The following is a 19,179-nucleotide window of genomic DNA, read 5'->3' as shown; positions in this document are numbered from 1 at the left end:
AGAGGCCTGATTGTGGAAACGAACCTCACAAGCCCCGTCTTTCACACTCATAAACTCTTACGAAGCTCACTGATCTGCTTTCCCACCTCAAGGACATGTTGAGCTGTAACAAGAAGGGAATAGTATGGGGCTGGAGAGATGGGAGGTGGGCGTTAGACAAACAATGAGTGCCCCGGAGCCACCATGGGGAGAGGAAGTAAACACAGACCCGAAGAATGACATTATTACATAATTCAACAGAAATGTGCAGGGTGAGTGTTAAGTCCAGGGGAAAAGTTCATTTCCCTTCATCACTGTGGTTTAGATGGTGAAAGAGTGCGTATCTCATGCTGGAATTATCCCTTTGAGCCTCTGCTGGAAGAAGGTGGCCATTGTTTCAGGCTCTCATTCCAACGTCACCTCTGGTTCGCTAACTCTTTCTTCTTTGTTTTTTTTTTCCTTCTGGGGGAGCTCAGAGGAGGACGCACAGAGACAGACCTTGCTCTGAAATACCTTCTGCGCAAAGGATTCCCTGGGGGTAGAAATACCTCTGTGCCCCAGGTCCTCATCATCCTCACGGATGGGAGGTCCCAGGGGCACGTGGCCCTGCCAGCCAAGCAGCTGAAGCAAAGGCGTGTCACTGTGTTTGCCGTGGGGGTCCGCTTCCCGAGGTAAGAGATTTGCTCATGCTGGCTCAGCCGTCTGCGTCAGCCTGGGGACTTCACAGCCACTGGAAGAGAGGGGAGCTGGAAAAACCATCGTGGTCCTTCTGGATCCATCTTTTCCTCACTTTGCTGTCTTGTTGCTGGCACAAGGGGAGCTCCGAGTCTTTGGAAGTCTGAGAGTTTGCATCATCCTTAATTTAGTCTGAACACTTGATTTCACGTGCCAGAAACGTGCCTCCGGTTTATCTGGGCAGAAGTGGAAATTCATGGACTCATCTAACTGCACAGGGTGGGTCAGGAGTCCCTCGGGGTAATCAGGAGTCAGGGACTTCAGTGCCCTTTAGATTCTGTCTGTCCCCCAATCATCTCTGCTGTTCCCTCAGCCTGGCTTTCTCAGGAAGCTGGGACTCTGGATGCAGGCAGCCCCCCAGGCCACATCCTCCCAGCTCCACCCTGGGGAGAAGAGACTCATGTCCCTAGTTTCAAGTTGAATAATCCAAGAAAGGGGTCTGATTAGCCCGAGTCACAGACCCACTCCACTCCTGAGACCAGGAGAGTAGGGGTCTGTGACTGGCCGCCCCCTTCTCCAACCACATTTCTCCAGATGTTGGAACATGCCTTCCTAGAAAAGAGGGGGGCACAGGTCCTCAGTGCTCTCAACCCTGAAAATGGAGGTGACCTCAGTTGGGGCTGTTGACGTTTGTGGGTATCAGGTGAAATGACTCTGGTCTGGGCACCGTGCCTATACGTAGAAATCTCTTTATTAATTTTAGTATAGTTGTTCCTTGGTGTCTGCAGGGGATTGGTTCTAGGACCCCTGTGGATATCAACACCCATGTATGCCTAAGTCCCTTACTTGGACACCCATATCCATGGATGTGGAACCCACAGATATGGAGGAGCAACTATACATTATTTATTCTATCAGTCGATAAATACAAGTTGTCTTCCTCATGCCAGACACTGTTCTAGGTTCTCAGGATACACAGACAGCAATACACAGTCCCTGCCCTGATGGAGCTTCTGTTCTAGCAAAGGAACTAAATAAAAAAACACAAGTGAATAAGCAGGTGACAATTTCAGGTGGAAATAAAATTCAAAGGAGAAAAATAAAGTAGGTAAGAGGTTACAGAGTGACGGGAATAGAGAGGACAGCTCCTCTAGATAGCGAGTCTGTCAGCGCTCCTTTGAAGAGTTGGTTTTTGAGCAGAAACTTGAGTGAGGAACAAGTGAGCAGACAAGGCAGGCAGATGGAAAGTGCAAAGGCCCTGAGGCAGTAGCTAGTTTAGTGTGTTATAGACACAGCAAGACAACCGGGGAGTGGCCGGAGCCCAACTAGCAAGGGGTGAATTACAAGAAATAAGATAGAAGAGGTGGGCAGGAATGAGGTCTAGAGGTTTCGTGGGTTATTGTAGAGACTGAAGTTTATAATGAGTAGTCTGGGAAGTCTTTGGGGGGTTTTGAGCAGGAAAACTGCATGAATTGGCTTACATTTTTAGAAGATCACACTGACTGCCAGGTAGAGAATAGACTGGTGGGTGAGGCAGAGGGGGAAACCCTAATAGGTGCGGTGGGAAATCTAGTTAGGAGGCCTTTGGAGCAGCTCACATGCACGATAATAATGGGTTGAAGTGGGGAAGCAGCTGTGACCCTGCTGAGGAGCGGTCGGATTTAGGATGTGTTTGGAAGGCAGAGCAATGGCGTGACTGGTGTACTGGATGGGGATGTTTGAGAGGAGAATCAAAGATTTTGACCCGAGCCCCAGCGTGAGTCATGGTGCTATTTACTGAAATGAGAAAGACCGGGAAAGGAACAAAGGAAATTGAATTGTTTCAGACACATGAAGTGTGAGGAGCATATCAGCCACCTAAGTAGAGAAGCTGAGAAGAGGGTTGGGTGTGCGGGTCTGGAGCCTAGGAGAAAGGACAGGCATCGAGACTGAAACTGAGGGTGGTATTTAAAGCCTAAATAAGATCACCTGGAGCCGAGTGCAGAGTGGACCAGCAAGTGCAGGTCAGAGAGAGAAAGAAGATAGAAGGAGACTGAGGTTGCAAGGAGCACGGGGCTGTCCCGGGCTGTGCTGTGTCCTGGTGGCCGTGATGACGGCCGCCACCACCAGCATTGTTGCTGTCATTGCCAATACGTCGGTATGAAACGCAAGCTGCCTTATCGCTGGCTCACTTTGTGTCCTCAGATATAGGGAATAAAAACCCCTTGCGGGGGGTGGGGGGGGGGCAGGCATTACTTCATGGCTCCCTGCCCACCCACGTCCCCGCACGGTGCGGAGTAGAGTGCCTTGCGCATAGTAGTTGCCCAGAGGTTTGTTACTGAGGATGGACGTACTGGCCCATGCAGAGTTTCTTCTCCAGCTGCTGGCTGGAGCAGTGCTTCTCAAACTATCTGTGGTGAAGGTCCAGCTGGGTTTTTTTCTAATCCATCATGAACTGATACTTTAAAAAAAAAAATACAATAAAAATGAATTACTAGAAAAGTGAAATAAAGACAAGAGAGAAGCTCAAATGCTTATCATTTGACCCAACAGACATACAATTACTGCCAAGTTGTCATATGATTAGTTTCTAAATGCTTGGTGTCTGTGCTGTTTGGATTCTGAATCAGGGTGAAACGGTGTGGGACTCTTCACCAGCCCACAGGCTGTATTTTGAGCATCCCTGGTGTAGAGAAATCTAGAAGCCATTGCTCAGGAGTGAGTGCATCGCTCAGATCTGAAGGCCTGAGCTGCAGACACAGGAAGCTTCTGAGGAAGCCTGTTGGGCTCCCGGCCCACCTGACCCCTCCCCCCACTCCTAGTGAAAGGCCGGCACACTGTTGACCAGTGTCTCCAGGTGTGTCCCTGGACCAGCAGTATCAGCATCACCTGGGAGCTTGGTAGAGATGCACACATTCGGGCCCCATTGTATTGAATCCAAAATTCTGGGGCAAAGAGCCTCAACCTGTGGTTTTTCTGGCCCTCAGTGATTCTGATGCCGCCAGCCTCTGAGAACCACCATAGTGTGAGATTAAAGACTGTTGCCCTTTCAAACTCTTTCTCCTTTTTGGTGTATATTGAACCTGTTCTCTGATGGTTCTCAGCTCTGGCTGAGCATCTGAATTACCCTGGGAGCTTTTAAGAAGGTGTCTGGGGGCTGAACCAGCGAAAGGTGGGGCCTGGCAGAGCTGCCCACTCAATGCTAATGTGAGTCCGGAACTGAGAAGCCCCATTGTGTGTCACGCGCTGTCCTAGGTGCTGGGCGAAATGTCTGGTTTCTGTGGCTTCAGAGGAGAATGGGGAGTTTTACATATGGAGGTGTACAGATACGTGACGATTTTGCTGTATTGCCAAGCCGTGGTCCATTTTGATGGAGTTTTGATGGGCAGGATTCTGAATGTGTTACTGACTGCCTTGTCTTCTTAAAAACAGGTTTATCAACATCAATTAACCCTTTCTTCATGCCCTAGGGCCCTCATCCCCCACATCATTTCTGTTCTGGGCACTAACGATGCCCTCTGGTTGTTGAACTGTGCCAGCTCTTGTCTCTACACGCCCTCATGTTGCTGGCCTTTGAGTTCTTATTGCCACTATTTATAATTCCTCGGGATTTTCTTTCCTATTACTAGCTGTCCCTATTTCTTCTTCTCGTGCTGTCACCCAGAACCACTTTCCTTCATTTCCTTTCTGGTTAAATTTTTCTCATCAGCGATTGGTTACAAAACCAGATGACTAAATCTGTTACGACCGCATTTCAAATAAGAGCCAACGGTTCGAGTGTGAGGCTTTCCTCTGAGGAAGTTCGTGGACTGGAGCATGTGCACATTTTGACCCACGGCTGAGCATCCTCGAGGTCTTTCTGTGGTTCACTTCTAGACCTTACCTGCATCCTAGATGGATGAGGTTGCAGCTAAATGGCTCCTGCATCAGTGGATGGTAGGGCTGTCCATGAGGAGCCTGAGGTCTAGGAGATGGGTGGATAGGAGGTGGGCGATTGCAGGGTGATGAGCCGTTGTAACTTCTCTGCTGGGGGCTCTGGGCACAGGTGGGAGGAGCTGCACACGCTGGCCAGCGAGCCAAGGGAGCAGCACGTGCTGTTGGCCGAGCAGGTGGAGGACGCCGCCAATGGCCTCTTCAGCACCCTCAGTGGCTCTGACATCTGCACCATCGCCTCTCCAGGTGAGTGAGGCCTTTCCGTCTGGAAAGGAGTGGCCTTGCCTGTGTGGAAGTGGGATGGGGGTGGGGAGAGTTCCCCAAGGCCAGAGGTCAGGACTTAGGAGGTTCCCCAGGGAGGGAGGGAAGAGGAATGGAGCCCAGCAGCCTCAGCCCTGGGGCACTCTGCTCTGTTCTGCCACCCTGTGTCAGGGGTTTTTGGCTGGGAATTCTGAGCTTGTCCCACAGAGTTGTGAGGCTCAGGGGTAGGGGCCCCTGTGCCTTCCTGCCCCTTGGGAGGAAGAGCCAGCTCCACCGTGGTCAGCGCAGGGAGGCTTCCTCTGAGGGTGAGGTCCCTGTGTTCATAGTCGTCTCTATCAGGGTCCATCCAGGAGCCAGAGTGAAATACATTGTGTAAAACATTCACGGGTGCACAGCGTGGAAGAGCTGTGTGGGGCGGGGCCTGTGCCGGGGAGGTACTTGGAGGCTGGCCGCCCCTCCGCTGTGAACTGTGCCTGAAAGGATCCAGGGCTGGGGATGGTGGGATCACAGGCGGGGGACAGAGGCATAACCCTGTCTTCCCCGTCTCGTGTGTGCGCGGTGGACACAGACTGCAAGGTCCAGCCTCACCCCTGTGAGCGCAAGACGCTGGAGATAGTCAGGGAGCTTGCCGGCCACGCCCCATGCTGGAGAGGATCTCGGGGGACTGACGCCGTGCTGGCTGCGCTCTGTCCCTTTTCCAGGTTTGTCCGCAAGGTCTGGGGTCAGAGCCTGAGGGCAGGGCCTGGGTGGGGATGGCCGGGTGCTCATGGGCTGCAGGGAGAACAGCTCTCTGGGGCCTTGGCCGTGGAGCACGGACAGAGCTCCAGGGACACAGGCAGGGGCACAGCTACTCAGTATCAGTAGACACACTGCCCAGGCATCTAGGGGGAGTGATAGGGGCAGGGTCACAGCCATTCTGAAGGTTGGTAAGTCAGCTGAGATCTCGTTTGTCAGGGCAGTGGTCTGGACTTGGGATAGTGGTCTGATAATTTGGTTCCTCTGAGCACCAATTTCCATGTTCATGGGGGCTGAGCGAGGCAAGAGGCTTAAGATCCTTGGATGCATTCCAGCTGTGGAGGCCATGGGAGATGCTGGGTTCTTCAGGACTGAAGCTCAGGCATTCAAGAGCACCCGTTGCCCAGCTGTCAGCCACTGCCCCGCAAACCCCCAGACCGTCCCCCAGCGCTTTATCTGGACCACCTCCAGTATGGCACCTGGTCAACACCTTGTGAACCTGCCCTCCCCTCCTTTCTGGAGGCCAGGGTAGCGTTTGAAACAGCTGCATCTCGGCCCGTTGGCCTGGCCTCTGCGATGAGATCAGAGCGCGCACACAGCAACGAGATGGACCAGCCAGGAAGCCGTGAGGGCCGTGCTGGGTCGATGCAGAGTCCAAATGCCATCTCGGCAGGGAAAGGCGGTGCTCCCCCACCCCGCCATGAATCAGAGGAAGTGGTGCTTCATGCCACGTCAGAGGCCACTGGAGGCTCTCTTCTCAACCTGAGCTTTCAAGTGAATGGAGGTAGTTCTTCGTTCCCTGGTGAACATGTTTAAGTACCCGCTCTGAGTCAGGCAGTGTGCAGTGAGGAGGTGGGCACAGTCGCCGCCCCAAGAAGCTCGTGGTCCAGAGAGAGCCTCTCAGGTGCTGGAATGGGGCCTGCCCTCCTCCCAGCATGTGAGGAGGAGGTCTGCTTGAGCAGTCTAGGAAGATGTGGGAGCCAGGCAGAGGCACCCAGAGCCAGGAGCGCCAGGAGGGGCTGGTGGGGAGAGTACACTTCGTGGCTGTGTGCTCAGACTCTGGGGGCACCACCACCAGTGCGCTGGGAACCTCCCGCTGTCTGCGTCCACATTCGGAAAGGCGGTGACAACAGGACCTGCCCTAGAGGATTGTCGGGGGCACGCAGAGAGTGAATTCGTAGAGTGCACTGACGTTGCAGGCTCCTAGAATAACACAGATAGTTTGCTTTTCATCAATCCCCTCGTTCAAGAAATCCTCCCAGAGGCTCTCCTAAGCTCCCAGCCCTGCCCCAGGTCCTGGGGAGTCAGCTTGAGCATCGCAGGAACAAATCTGCCCTCGGGAGCAAGAGGCAGCAATGAACAAAGCGAATACCTAAGTGACATATCAGGTGGTAGTGAGTGCTGTAGGGGAAAGAATGCAGGGTGGGGCAGGGTGGGGTGAGTAGGGGGTAGGGTTGCAGCTTTAATTAGAGTGGGCGGGGAAGGCCCTGCAGAGAACGTGGCATCTGAGTCCAGCCCTGAGGGAGATGGGGGACTAGCCATGTACAGGTCCAGGCGAAGGCCTGTGGATAGTGTCTGCTCCCCAGGGCTGGCTCCCAGGGCAGGCCTGGGTGGGGAGGGCAGGGCCCGTGGAGCTTTCTGGGCTAGGACGCGTGGTTTTACGAGGTCACGAGGAGTAGACATGGAGGGGGAGAAGAGTTCTCTTTAATGAGCTGGCAGCTTGGCAAAGTTTTGATTTCAGCCACGCCTTGAGTTCGTAATTGACTTGGCTTTTATCCCAAGCCGATGTGTTCCCTCAGGAAAGCCCCTGCCCTAGAGGTGAGCCCAATTAGCCTGCCCCTCAGGTGGGCAGTCCAGGTGGGGTCTCACTGGGAGACGCGCTCTTTGGAAAGTGTTAAAGAACTTTGTTGCCAAGGCGCCTTAGAGATGAGGCCATCCATCCATGGAGATGCTGCCAGCCAAGAGGCGGGCTTTCTGCGCAGGGGACGAGGACCCCCCCCCCCTCCTGTTGTGGCCAGCCTGTCACCCCCCAGACTCAGGAGAGCCAGTGGGTGAGGCCCAGAGAGCAGAATGCATGGGCTTTGGAGTCAGAGGTGGAGTTCAGATCCCAGCTCTGCTGTGTTCTGGTAACCATGCGACTCTGGTCACTTCACTCGGCCCCCTGGACCCATTTCCCCATCCGGAAGAGGAGATTACTGTCTCTTTTGGTAGCGAGGGCTTGAAATAACAACGGGGTTGGCTAGAGCATGGAAGCCAGCACAGGAGTGGCGGCGCTTGTGTTGTCACAGAAGATTGGTACTCAGATAGACCTCAAAGGTCGTAGAGACCAGTCAGTGGTTCACAGACCCTCCTGAGCTGCGCAGCCTCAGGTGGACACTTGTTGTGCACATTTGGGGTCAGGGTGGGGGTGAGGCTGTGGCACTGGGGGAGCCCTGGGTACGTGGTCCCTTTCCCGCTCCACTGAGGCTTCGAGGAACACAGTTGAAAACTACAGAGTTGCTGTATAGAAGAGTGAATGGATGACCAGAGAAGGAAAGTAACTTGCCTGGGGTCACACAGCCAGAATCTAGTTGCCTAATCCCCTTATTTTCTGCCCCCCACTCTCTGTGCTGGCCCCAGAAAGTAACTCATAATAGAAAGCTGTTCCCGTAGTTCAGAGTAGTGAACACAGCTCTAATTTCTGACATGATAGCCAGCTTACACGATCTTTTTTTTTTTTTTTCAATTGTCTTTGAGTAGTTTGAAACATTTCCTACTCTGTGTGCAGACAAAAGTTGTGGTAGAATCAGGGGAAAAAAAGCCTTTCTTGACTAGCTTCTACACTGGCATCTTGTGTCAGCTTTTAGTGTTTAACCTCTCGTGTTAAACCTTTGATCTTTACCATTTGTTTCCTTGGGTTGTAGCTGGAAGAGAGTGTTCTTAACCCACCCCGCCAGCTGCTACAGGACCACTTGCTCAGGTACAGTCTGCTTCTTGGATTCTCTTGTTCTTTCTGGCCCTGGGACTAGGCTGGCTCCCAAATGGGCATTTGTACTCGTGGGGCAGCGAGTGGGGTTGGACCCAGCTCCGGGGCAGAGGGGTGGGCATTTCAGAGGCAGCAGAACGTGCTCCTGCCACACTCACGCCTCCCTTGGCCAGTGGTATATCTTCACTGAGAATGGAGTTGAGGCTTTGGAATTACTTCCTTAGCCGGGGCCCCCTGCATTGACAAGAGGCAGAGTGGAGCATGCACTGAGCCCCAGCTGTGCAGACAGGAAGCGTCACATCCAGCACCAAACACAGGGCAAGATACCTGAGCCTCACTTTCCTCCTCTGTAAAATGGGGGTAATGTTTGCCCCAAGTCTGGTCTCTCCATTTCCCTGCTCTGGACAATAGGGGGTACACATACAAGGGATCCTAGGGAAGATTCAGTAGATGATGTCTACCGGAGTGCTTCATCAGCTACGAAGTCCCAAGCAAACAGGAGGACTTATCAACACCATTGAAATCATTCAGCCTGGCTCCCCAACAGGCCCTCACTGCTCCTCACCGCCAGGCTCTAGTGCATCTCACTGACCCTGGAGCACAGAAATCACACGGAAATGTCCTGGCATCAGTGCTTGTGTGGATTTGCCACTCCTGATGAGGTCAGGAGCCCATCCCCCGAAAGCAGAGCCAGAGGCTTTATGTGCAGGCAGGATGGTGCTTCCTGCCTGGGGTCAGGTGGTCCTCTGGGCATCTTATTTTAAAGTTCCAGCAGAGCTGGCCTCTGACAGGTGGGAGGAACTGAAAGTGGGGTTGTTTCTGCTCAGAAGTTGAAGCTCAAGGACTTAAGGTTCGGAACCAGAGTGACCTGGGTTTGAGGCCCGGCTCTGCCGCTGATCTTTAGCACGTGGCTTCTGTTCGTTGCGTTCTAGCTTCCTGTGATGTGAGGTTCACAGTACCTGCCTCATCTGGTTGCATCAGTGAAGTGAGATCATACATGTGCAGCACTTAGCACAGTACCTGGCCTGTAATAGCTGCTCAGGTAAAGGCCACTGTTGGTGCTGTTAATGAGCCCGCAGTTGTTTCCATGAAATTCCAGCTGACAGAACCGCAGGCCTAGGTGCCCAGAGTGAGCCTCGAGAATTCCTACCTTCCAAAAGTGTACACTTTAATTACAATCATGTGGCCACCAAGTAATATCTTAACATATTTAAGGTATTGGGGGTTTGGACTCCTACATATAAATTGGAGGCGTGGGGCACAATTCAATCCATAACACGTGTTCCCAGCATCAGAGCCAGGAGCCGCGTCCCATTGGCACATCCCCAAGTGAGCCTGTAATTCACATGGGGCCCTACTGAGCCCACCACTGAGTGTCTGTTACCACCCACACCCTGACCCCACTTACCTACCTCACTTGCTTTCCTTTCCCTCTTTGTTGAGACTAATTTCTTAGTGCATCTGGGGAAAGGAAGGGGCCAGGCCCTGGTGGGGCAGGGTGGCCAAACCCCTTCACGTCCCTGGCCCGATGTGCCAGGCTGTTAACAGGCGTCTCTCTGATAGGCCCCTGTGACTCGCAGCCCTGCCAGAATGGAGGCACGTGTATTCCAGAAGGACCGGACAGGTACCACTGCCTCTGCCTGCCGGCCTTCAGAGGGGAGGCTGACTGCGGTACGTGTGCACGGGACTTCCCAGACTCTGACTGCTGGGGGGCAGTGGAGCCAGGGCTCCTGCTTCTCACCTGCCACCCTTCTAGCTACTAGATAGGAACTGGAGTTAGTGCCACATGCTTTTCAAGTACCCCAGGGATGTGATGTCTCAAATGATACACTGAGGGCTCCATGAAGAAGTATTACGCAGGTGGTGGCACTCTGGGCAGGACGCGGCTCCTGGCTTCTTAGCTTTTGAATGGCCGCTGCTTGATCTGTGAGCATCACAGAGCCCAGCTGGAGCCGGCCCAACTGGGTCCTGGTTCTGGGTAGAGTTTCTCCTCCCCTCTTCCAAGAAGAAGAGTGAAGAGCTTCAACCCCTTTTGGTTTTAAAACTATGAAATGAAGATTATAACTGGCTTTAGCCCCTTCGGTTATGGGAGTTTGTAATAAGATTCTTAGCCCAATGCTTGACACGTGGGATGGGACTTGTTAAATAGTAACTTTTTAAAAACTGTGGTGCTGGGTCAGAGACCTACATGGGAAAAAAATACGTGTTCACTCCCTACTTCACAGGCTACACAAAAATCAAGTCTAGATGGGTCATAGATTTAAATGTAAAAGTCAAAGTTGTGAAGCTTGTGGAAGATAACAGGAGCATACCGTCATGATCTTGGGGTAGACAAAGATTTCTCCAACAACAGGACGCAAAAAGCATTAACCATAATGGAAAAAACTTATAGATTCTATTTTTCTTTGTAAAAAGTGGTGAGATGGAGACCCTTGGTGGGAGCCAGGGAGCTCTGTGTCCGACCCTGTCTAACTCTGTGACCTGCGTTGGTCACTGGGCCTTGAAGCCTCGGTGTCACGGCCCCATCTCCCTCCTGGGAGGGGGGCGGCTTCGGCCCCACGTGGCGGTCGGGCGTCCCGGGTGGGACAGGGGTGTGCACGCCCCACAGTGTGACGGCCGCTGTGATCCCGGCAGCCGCGAAGCTGAGGCTGGAGTGCAGAGTCGACGTCCTGTTCCTGCTGGCCGGCTCGGCGGCCGCCACCCCGGAGGGCTTCCTGCGGGCCAAGGCCTTCGTGCAGCGGTTCGCGCGGGCTGCGCTCAGCGAGGACTCCCAGGCGCGCGTGGGCGTGGCCCTCTACGGCGCGGAGCTGGCCGTGGCCGTGCCGGTGGGCGAGTACCCGGACGTGCCGGGCCTGGTGCGGAGCCTCGACGACCTGCCCTTCGGCGGCGCCGCCGCCACCCTGACGGGCCGGGCCCTGAGGCAGGCGGCAGAGCGCGGCTTCGGGAGCGCCGCCGGGACGGGCCTGGACCGGCCCCGCAGGGCTGTGGTCCTGATGACCGAGGCGCGCTCCCAGGACGAGGTGGCCGGCCCGGCGCGCTTCGCGAGGTCCCGGGAGCTGCTCCTGCTGGGCGTGGGCAGCGAGGCCGTGCGGGCGGAGCTGGAGGAGATCGCCGGCAGCCCGGAGCGCGTCCTGATCTACGCCGAGGCGCAGGACCTGTTCCGCCAAATCCCGAGGCTGCAGGGGAAGCTGTGCAGCCGGCCGCGCCCAGGTGAGGAAGGGGCCCCGCGCGGTGCTCGCTGCGGGCCAGCCGGCCACTGGCGGGCCCTTCCTCCTTTTGGTAGCGACTTAAGCAGGGCCTGGGCTGGGGGCTGCAACCGCAGCCCCACTCTTTTATATACTAGCTTTGTGAAGAGTAACTTCTCAGTTCACTGATCAGTAAAATTGGACTCATAGTAGCACCTCCAGAGGGGCTTTTGTGAGGGTTAAGTAAGACAAGAGGCATACGCAGTCGTACAGAGTAAGCTCAGAGAGTACACTCAGAACTGTAGATATTGCTAGTTATTATTTATTATTGATATTGTTAATAAGGAGCTCTGAATCTCTAATTGTGCTCTAGACAGCAGCTTCCCAGTTTCTTTTTGGCAAGAAAGAAATACATTCTCAGTATACACATGCTCCCGTACAGGCACACATGACTGGAACAAATCTTTCATGAAATAATACCTGTCCTTTCTACCTGGGGTGCGTTCTGACCATTCTATTCAGTTTCACGACCAATGTTGATTTCCATGACCCACCACTGGAGGGTGCTCTGGAGAACACCGCTCCCGGAGCAGACATCCCCATCGCAGGCAGGGGCCTGACCCGAGGTCAGAGACAGGAGTAGCTGAAACACATCCTCCACAGGGCACCAGACTTCCCCTGTAAAGAGATGGGAAATGGGAAGCCGCATGTGGATTTCAGCTCCTCAGCTCCAGATGTCACTTTCACCAGAGGTGAGACCTTCCCTCCTGCAGGGGGAGGGATAGGGAACTGCCTGCCCGCCTCCACTGTGCGCCTCTGATCTGGTCTCCCCTTGGCAGCCAGAGGGCTTTTTAAAAAATTGTTATAGACTTACAGAAAAACTGGCAATGGTAGAGTTCCCCAATACTCCACACCCAGTGTCCCCCTAGTAAGTTGTTAACCAGGTACAGTTGTCACAATTAATGAACCAATATTGATACATTATTAAAGTTTATACTTTATTCAGACTTCCTTGGTTGTTACCTAATATCCTTTTTCTATTGCAAGGATCCCATCCAGGATACATTACATTTAGTCTTCATGTCTTTTTTTCTTTTTTTTTTTAATTAACTGATTTATTTATTTTGGCTGCCTCTGGTCTTAGCTGCGCACGCGGGATCTTCCACTGCAGTGTGCGGGCTTCTCTCTAGTTGTGGCATGCAGGCTTCAGAGTGCGCAGACTCATTAGTTGCAGCTCACAGGCTCCAGAGTGTGCAGGCTCAGCAGTTGTGGCATGCAGGCTCTGTAGTTGTGGTGTGCAGGCTCTCTAGTTGTGGCTCAAGGGCTCAGTATTTGCAGGGCACAGACTTAGTTGCCCCATGGCATGTGGGATCTTAGTTCCCCGACCAGGGATCAAACTGGCATCCCCTGCATTGCAAGTCAGGTTCTTAACCACTGGACTACCAGAGAAGTCCCTTCATGTCTTCTTAGACTCCTCTTGGCTGTGACAGTTTTTCACACTTTTCTTGTGTGGCCGTGATTTTTAAAAACCAATAAATCAGATCCTCTTACTTCCTACTTTATGCCTTTCCAGTGGCTCCCCTCTGCACTTGGGATAAAACCCAGTCTCCTTTTGCAGGCTTCCGAGAGCTCTCTGTGGTCTGGCCCCTGCAGGCCTCTCTGCTGCCCCTTCGTGGAGGGATGGTGGGAGCAGCCACACAGGGCTTCTGGCTGTCTTGGAAGCGCCCCCATCCCACCAGCTCCCGCTTTCTTCTTCTGTTCTTAGCTGAAATGTCACCCCTCAGAGAAGCCCTGACCCTATCCTAACCCGCTGACGTCGCCCCTGCTGGTCCCTCTCATAGCACCCCGTTCCTTTCCTCCATGGCTGCTCACATGGTTTGTAGTTTTTTGTTGGTTTCATGTTTGTCAGCCCATCGAGGACAGGCAATGGCAGTTTTGTCCACGTGGTATAATTAGCGCCTTGTATACAGTGCGCGGCACATGGAGGGCATTCGGTAATGGTGTAGATAAGGCCCCGGAGCTCGGTGGCTTACATATATATACGTTTATTCCTCTCACAAAGCAGTTCAGAAGTGAGCGGCCAGGGCCAGCAGTGGCTCGGCTATCTTGTGGTTCCACCTCTGACTCCCTGTTTCGCAAGATGAGGGCAGAGGGGAAGTGGAAGGCAAGCAGCTTCCTTTCTTTCGAGGACATAACCTGGAAATTGCACAGTTACTTCCAGTCACATCCCATCATATAGAACTTGTGTGGCCACACATAGCTGCCAGGGAGGCTAGGAATGGGGTCTAGCTGAGCATGCGTGTGTCCTGCTAAAGTTCTAGGAGGGGCTGGAGGGCTGGTGCTGCAGTGGACAGACAGCAGACCAGCGGACCTGGGCTCTGCTCACCCCAGAGCAGTCCTCCCTTTGCTGTCCCCTGAGGCCCACTCTGCTTGCTCTACAGGCTGCCAAGCCCAGTCGCTGGACCTGGTCTTCATGTTGGACGCCTCCGTCTCGGTGGGGCTGCGGAACTTTGCCCAGATGCAGAGCTTTGTGAGAGGCTGCGCCCTCCAGTTTGACGTGAACCCGGACGTGACACAGATTGGCCTGGTGGCGTATGGCGGCCAGGTCCAAACAGTCTTCGGGCTGGACACCCACCTCACCCGCGCCGCAGCGCTGCGGGCCGTGAGCCAGGCCCCCTACCTGGGTGGGGTGGGCTCGGCAGGCACAGCCTTGCTGCACATCTATGACAAGGTGATGACAGTCCAGAGGGGCGCCCGGCCTGGTGTCCCCAAGGCTGTGGTGGTGGTCACGGGCGGGAGGGGGGTGGAGGACGCGGCTGTCCCCGCCCAGAAGCTGAGGGACAATGGCGTCTCTGTCTTGGTGGTGGGCGTGGGGCCCATCCTGAGGGAGGCTCTGCGGAGGCTGGCAGGTCCCCGGGACTCCCTGATCCACGTGGCAGCCTACGAAGACCTGAGGCACCACCAGGACGCGCTCATCGAGTGGATATGCAGAGGTGAGTGGGGGGAGCCACTCCCTCGGGGCCGCCTCCGAGGCCAGGACCTCAGCGCACGCCGTCATGTACATCACGGCAGGGCTGGCAGTGCCTCCCAGCTGCCAGGCGCTTTCCACGAGCCGGGCTCTGTGCTAAATCCCACACTCACACGAAACCCTGCAGGAGGCATGCACAGCTGTCCCCATTTGACATTTAAGGTGCAGAGAATTTAACATAGACACCTCTTCCCAAACTTGAGAATGTATGCATGCCACTTAAAAAGAAGACATCATTAGGATACCCACAGGACCCCAGGTTGGCATTGACCTTGGTAGGAGCAGACACAGCCTGGCCAGCCTGACTCCAAGCCTTCCTTTTGCCAGTGACATCCTTTCCACCTTTTAAAAAGCATGTGGCCATAATCATAACAGCACTGCTGTGTCCGCGGCCCGTCCGAGAGAGTCTCGGTACGTGTGTAGCAAAGCTGGGTGGAAGCTGAGTCTGTGACGGGCCATGCAGTGTGGGGCCCGACTAAGCTGTGGCTCAAGGGCCCATGGAGACACTGAGATGTGTAAGATGCTGCTCTGGTGGCCTCGCCTCTGTACTGGGCTTCCTTAGTCTGGGGTCTTTGGGGCCGACCCAGGCTGGGCCTGCTGGCACATCCTCCCTTGCAGAAGCCAGGCAGCCAGTTAACCTCTGCAAACCCAGCCCGTGCATGAACGAGGGCACCTGCATCCTGCACAACGGGAGCTACCGCTGCGAGTGCCGGGACGGCCGGGAGGGCCCCCACTGCGAGAACCGTGAGTGGGGCGCCTGCCAGCACATGGGAGCTGGGGTGGTGTTCTGAGTCCCCCTTAGCCCCAGGACTGCAGCCAGAGGAGGTTCTAGGGCATCGATGGGAGGAATCAATCATTTGTTCATTCATGCAGGGAACATTTAGTGGGTGCCTCCCACATCTCACATGCCACTCTGGATGCGGGGAACAGAGCAGGAAACAGGACAACGAGACTCTCTGCCCCCGTGCAGCTTTCACTCTAGCGAGGGAGACAGAGAGCAAAGATGTACAGCACGTGGTGTGTTAGATGGTGCTGAGCACACTGTAGTTGATGAAAATTAATGGTGCCTGGGAGGGAGGAGCACAGTGGACCCAGAGTAACCAGAACGCAGGCAGAGGACGTGGGTGTGGGTGCAGGTGGGTGGGTAGATGTGGCAGTGGAAGTCGTGGGAGTTCAGGGTGTTTCTGTTTGCACAGCTGAGAGTGCAGATGGGGAGGACATGCTGGAGGCTGAGGAGAGAAGAGAGCTAGTAGCTGCCCAGGTGAGAAGGGGACTAGAGTATGACATAGAGAATGACTGGTGAGCAGCATTTCGGGCCCACCTGTGGCTGCTGTTCATGAACTTGAAGTCAGAACAGCCAGCAGGAGTCAGAGGATGATTCCCGTTGGAGCCTGGGTTTTCAGGCACTGGCAGAGGTGGTCTTCCTAACACCAGGAGTGACGTGAGGGGCACCTGCCTGGCTTACAGAGTAAGGCAGGATGGGGCCCGTAAGGCTGCTCGTTGGCTGAGAAGAGGACTCAGACACTCCTCACGTCCTCAAAGTTCACGTCTTTCCCAGGGGCCTTGAGAGGAGACACCCCCAAGGCACGCAGCCCCAGCCGAGAGCCTGCAGGAGGGCAGCAGCCGCGCCCCTCCCAGCTGATACCCAGGAGGCCTGGGCCCCCTGGGCACTGAAAGGGGGCCTGCCCTCAGCGGAGCATTCTGTCTCGTGGGGTCCTTTGCGTGTCTGCCTCCAGCCCTGTCCGGAACCCTCCTGCCCACTCTCCTGACGTAGGGAGAAGAGAGGGCCCAGCTGCAGACACTGCTGCCGGCGGACACGGTCGCGGCTGATTTCCCTCCCTAACGACGATGCTGAAAACGGTTCAGGTGTGAGCACTTACTTTGCTGACCTCGTGGTGCGCTGCTGAGCTGGTGTCATCCACCCCTCCCCCTTGAGGAGGAACAGAGGAACCTGGAGACTTTCGATGGCCTGTTTGAAGCTCACTTTTCCCACAACAGATGCTAAATAGAACGTTGCTGGGACAGTCACGCCCAACAGAAGGCGGGGATGAGAGTGTCACTCAGACCCCTGATGTGACGGCATTTCAAGATAGACAAACAGTGGACCTTTAGACACACCTTTCCCCAAAGATGTCCCAGATGGAGTCATTCTTAGTTTGCAAAGGGGCTTGAGTGGCATTTGTGACTTGTTTTGGTGACTGGATCCACCTGTGGGAGTTGGAAAGGCCTCAGACTGGAAGGTGACAGATTAACCCGCTTTTGCTTGTGGGGGGAGGGGCTGAGTGTGCAAACAGCCCTGGTCTCAAGGGGCCACATGAGCTGGGCCCAGGCCCTGGGCAGCATTCCCTTCGAGGGGCGGCTTACCGTTTACTGAGATGGGTCAGTTGTGGGGGTGTTTCTTGAGCGCTTGTCTTACTCTGCCTTTTGGAGGCAAAAAGGAGTAGAATTCTTAAACAATATAGAACAAAGAACTTTAGAGGGGTTTTGCCTTTTTAGGCACAGATCTTATGCCGCTTGCTTTTAGTTTCGTTTTTTAAATACCTGGTTTTAAAAGGAATATTTCAAGAAGTGATGTTGGTTATTATTTAACAGGCAAGGAAGCTTCGTTGGAATATTTTCTGGTGAACTAGCTATTTGCTTACCTCACAGTATTCAGGAATCGATTCTCCCCCTGGGTGGTAGTGTTGGAAGTCAGCTTTTCAGTAGAAGCCTTTGTAGGGCTCTGATTTAAATCCAGATACTTTATCATAGTTTTTAATGTAAATACCTTAACGTGATTTTTATAGGCAAATATTCAAGGCTACTTTGTTTTAAATACTGCTTAGCTTTAAGAACTTTAGGATTTCTGGTGCAAGAAAAGTACTTGAAATGTTGTCACCATGGTTTTTGTTAGACATTAAAAAGTCAGGTGTGTCAACTACTGTGCAGGACAGCCATGAATTCAAGGGATATTTTCATCCCTATTATTGCTTTTGCCTTGGCAGAAGGCAACATCAGAGCAGGGTCACATGCCCACCTGGCAGGTGCTGACAGGTGATATCAGGATTTACATGAATCCATTGTCTTTATATTAACAGCAGTTTAATCGTTTCATAGTGTAGGCTCTTTGTCTGGTTCAGGGCTGAGATTTGGATGTCCCATTTGAGTTGGACTTAAAAAAAAAAAAAAAAACAGAAAACCCACAAAACTGTGGACCCTAGGCTTACATAGTAAAGGCTTTACAGCTTCTATTTTTAAGTCCCAGCCCTTGAAACTTTTTTACCTTTTCTAGTGAATGTGCCACTGAAGAGTTCAATCATTTTGAGGTCCCAGTAGCAGCAGAGGCAATTCCTAACAAGATAGCTGTAAGTGATCTTTCCCCAGTCAACCCTTTTTCTTTCTTTTAAAATAAAACTGGCTTTTAATTATACATGTAATATATAAATGTTCTCCTTGGAAAAACTTAAATGATTTATGATCTATCTGCAGTGTTTATTTTTCTCCAAATGATCCTTATTCCAGCCAACTTGCTAAATGCTCTAGTTCTAATGGTTATTTGATTCTCTTGCTTTTTTAGAAAGATAGATAGCATTTACAAGTAATGACAAGTTTGTCTTTTCCTTTTGAAATACTACTTTTTGTCATCTTGCATTGTCTAGGACCTTCAGAATAATGTTTTTAAAAGTAGTGGTAACAGTATGTATCTGGTTCTTGACTTGAAGGGACTTTTTCGTCATTATATGTTATTTTATGTGGATTACTTGGTAAGGAATGTTAACTTCTATTCTTAGATTACAAAGAGTGTTTATTAAGAGTGTTGAGATTTGTGGTTTGCTTTTCTGCTGCCTTTGAGAAGATTTTTTTTTTTCACTTTTAACTGGTTAATATGATAAATTACCCATTACTGTATTTTCAGTTGTTGAACTACCTTTGATTCCTTGGATGAATGCTACCTGGTTGCAATACCTGATTCCTTAAAGATTTTTTTCATCTATGTTCAAAAATGTGATTGTTTTTCTTTTGCAATATGTGTTAGAATTTTGGTATCAGAGCTGTGCTTTCTAAAATGAAAAATATATAGTCCTCAAACTTTCACAGTATTTTCTTGTAAAAGTCTTGTCAGACTCTTTCCTTAGGCCTCTTGTTCAGTTCTATCATTTAATACTGATGTAGGCCGTCTTTTTATAGTATTCGTCTTTTCAATGAGCCAGAAATTTGGTTTTGTCATTTTTGAAACCAGCGTGTTTATGCTATAAACTTTCTTAACTATTACCATTAAAAGGCAACTTTGCAGGTATTGGTATGTTTTCCCCCCAAGAATTATTTAGGAGTGTATTTCGTTTCTAGGCATGCTGGTGCTCATTCTCTTATGCGTGATCAGCTTCTAAAGAAAGATGTTTCCCATATGTTAATTTCACTATTAAATGCTTCTTTCAGCCTTACCTATGCTACTTGATTTA

The 19,179-nt window shown here is 52.5% G+C and overlaps 1 protein-coding gene across 37 annotated transcripts in view; it reads left to right on the top strand.

Moving 5' to 3' along the window:
* VWA2 (von Willebrand factor A domain containing 2) overlaps positions 1–19,179 on the top strand; it is a 55,516-nt gene that overhangs the window by 34,850 nt on the left and 1,487 nt on the right. For 13 of the 37 annotated variants that reach the window (XM_057735210.1, XM_057735222.1, XM_057735211.1 and 10 more), the window contains 9 exons: positions 456–650; positions 4,679–4,812; positions 5,396–5,528; positions 8,466–8,521; positions 10,091–10,198; positions 11,162–11,737; positions 14,154–14,705; positions 15,359–15,484; positions 16,283–19,161. In XM_057735210.1, coding sequence (XP_057591193.1) covers positions 456–650; positions 4,679–4,812; positions 5,396–5,528; positions 8,466–8,521; positions 10,091–10,198; positions 11,162–11,737; positions 14,154–14,705; positions 15,359–15,484; positions 16,283–16,509 — 2,107 coding nt within the window. In that variant the 3' untranslated portion in view covers positions 16,510–19,161. The other 24 variants (XM_057735221.1, XM_057735216.1, XR_009053750.1 and 21 more) reach the window with 23 other exon arrangements.

Source organism: Hippopotamus amphibius, chromosome 5 (genome assembly GCF_030028045.1).
Source record: "Hippopotamus amphibius kiboko isolate mHipAmp2 chromosome 5, mHipAmp2.hap2, whole genome shotgun sequence".
NCBI classification, from domain to species: domain Eukaryota; kingdom Metazoa; phylum Chordata; class Mammalia; order Artiodactyla; family Hippopotamidae; genus Hippopotamus; species Hippopotamus amphibius.
Note: the sequence above shows the minus strand (reverse complement) of the source record. Positions and strands in the feature narration are given on the sequence as shown.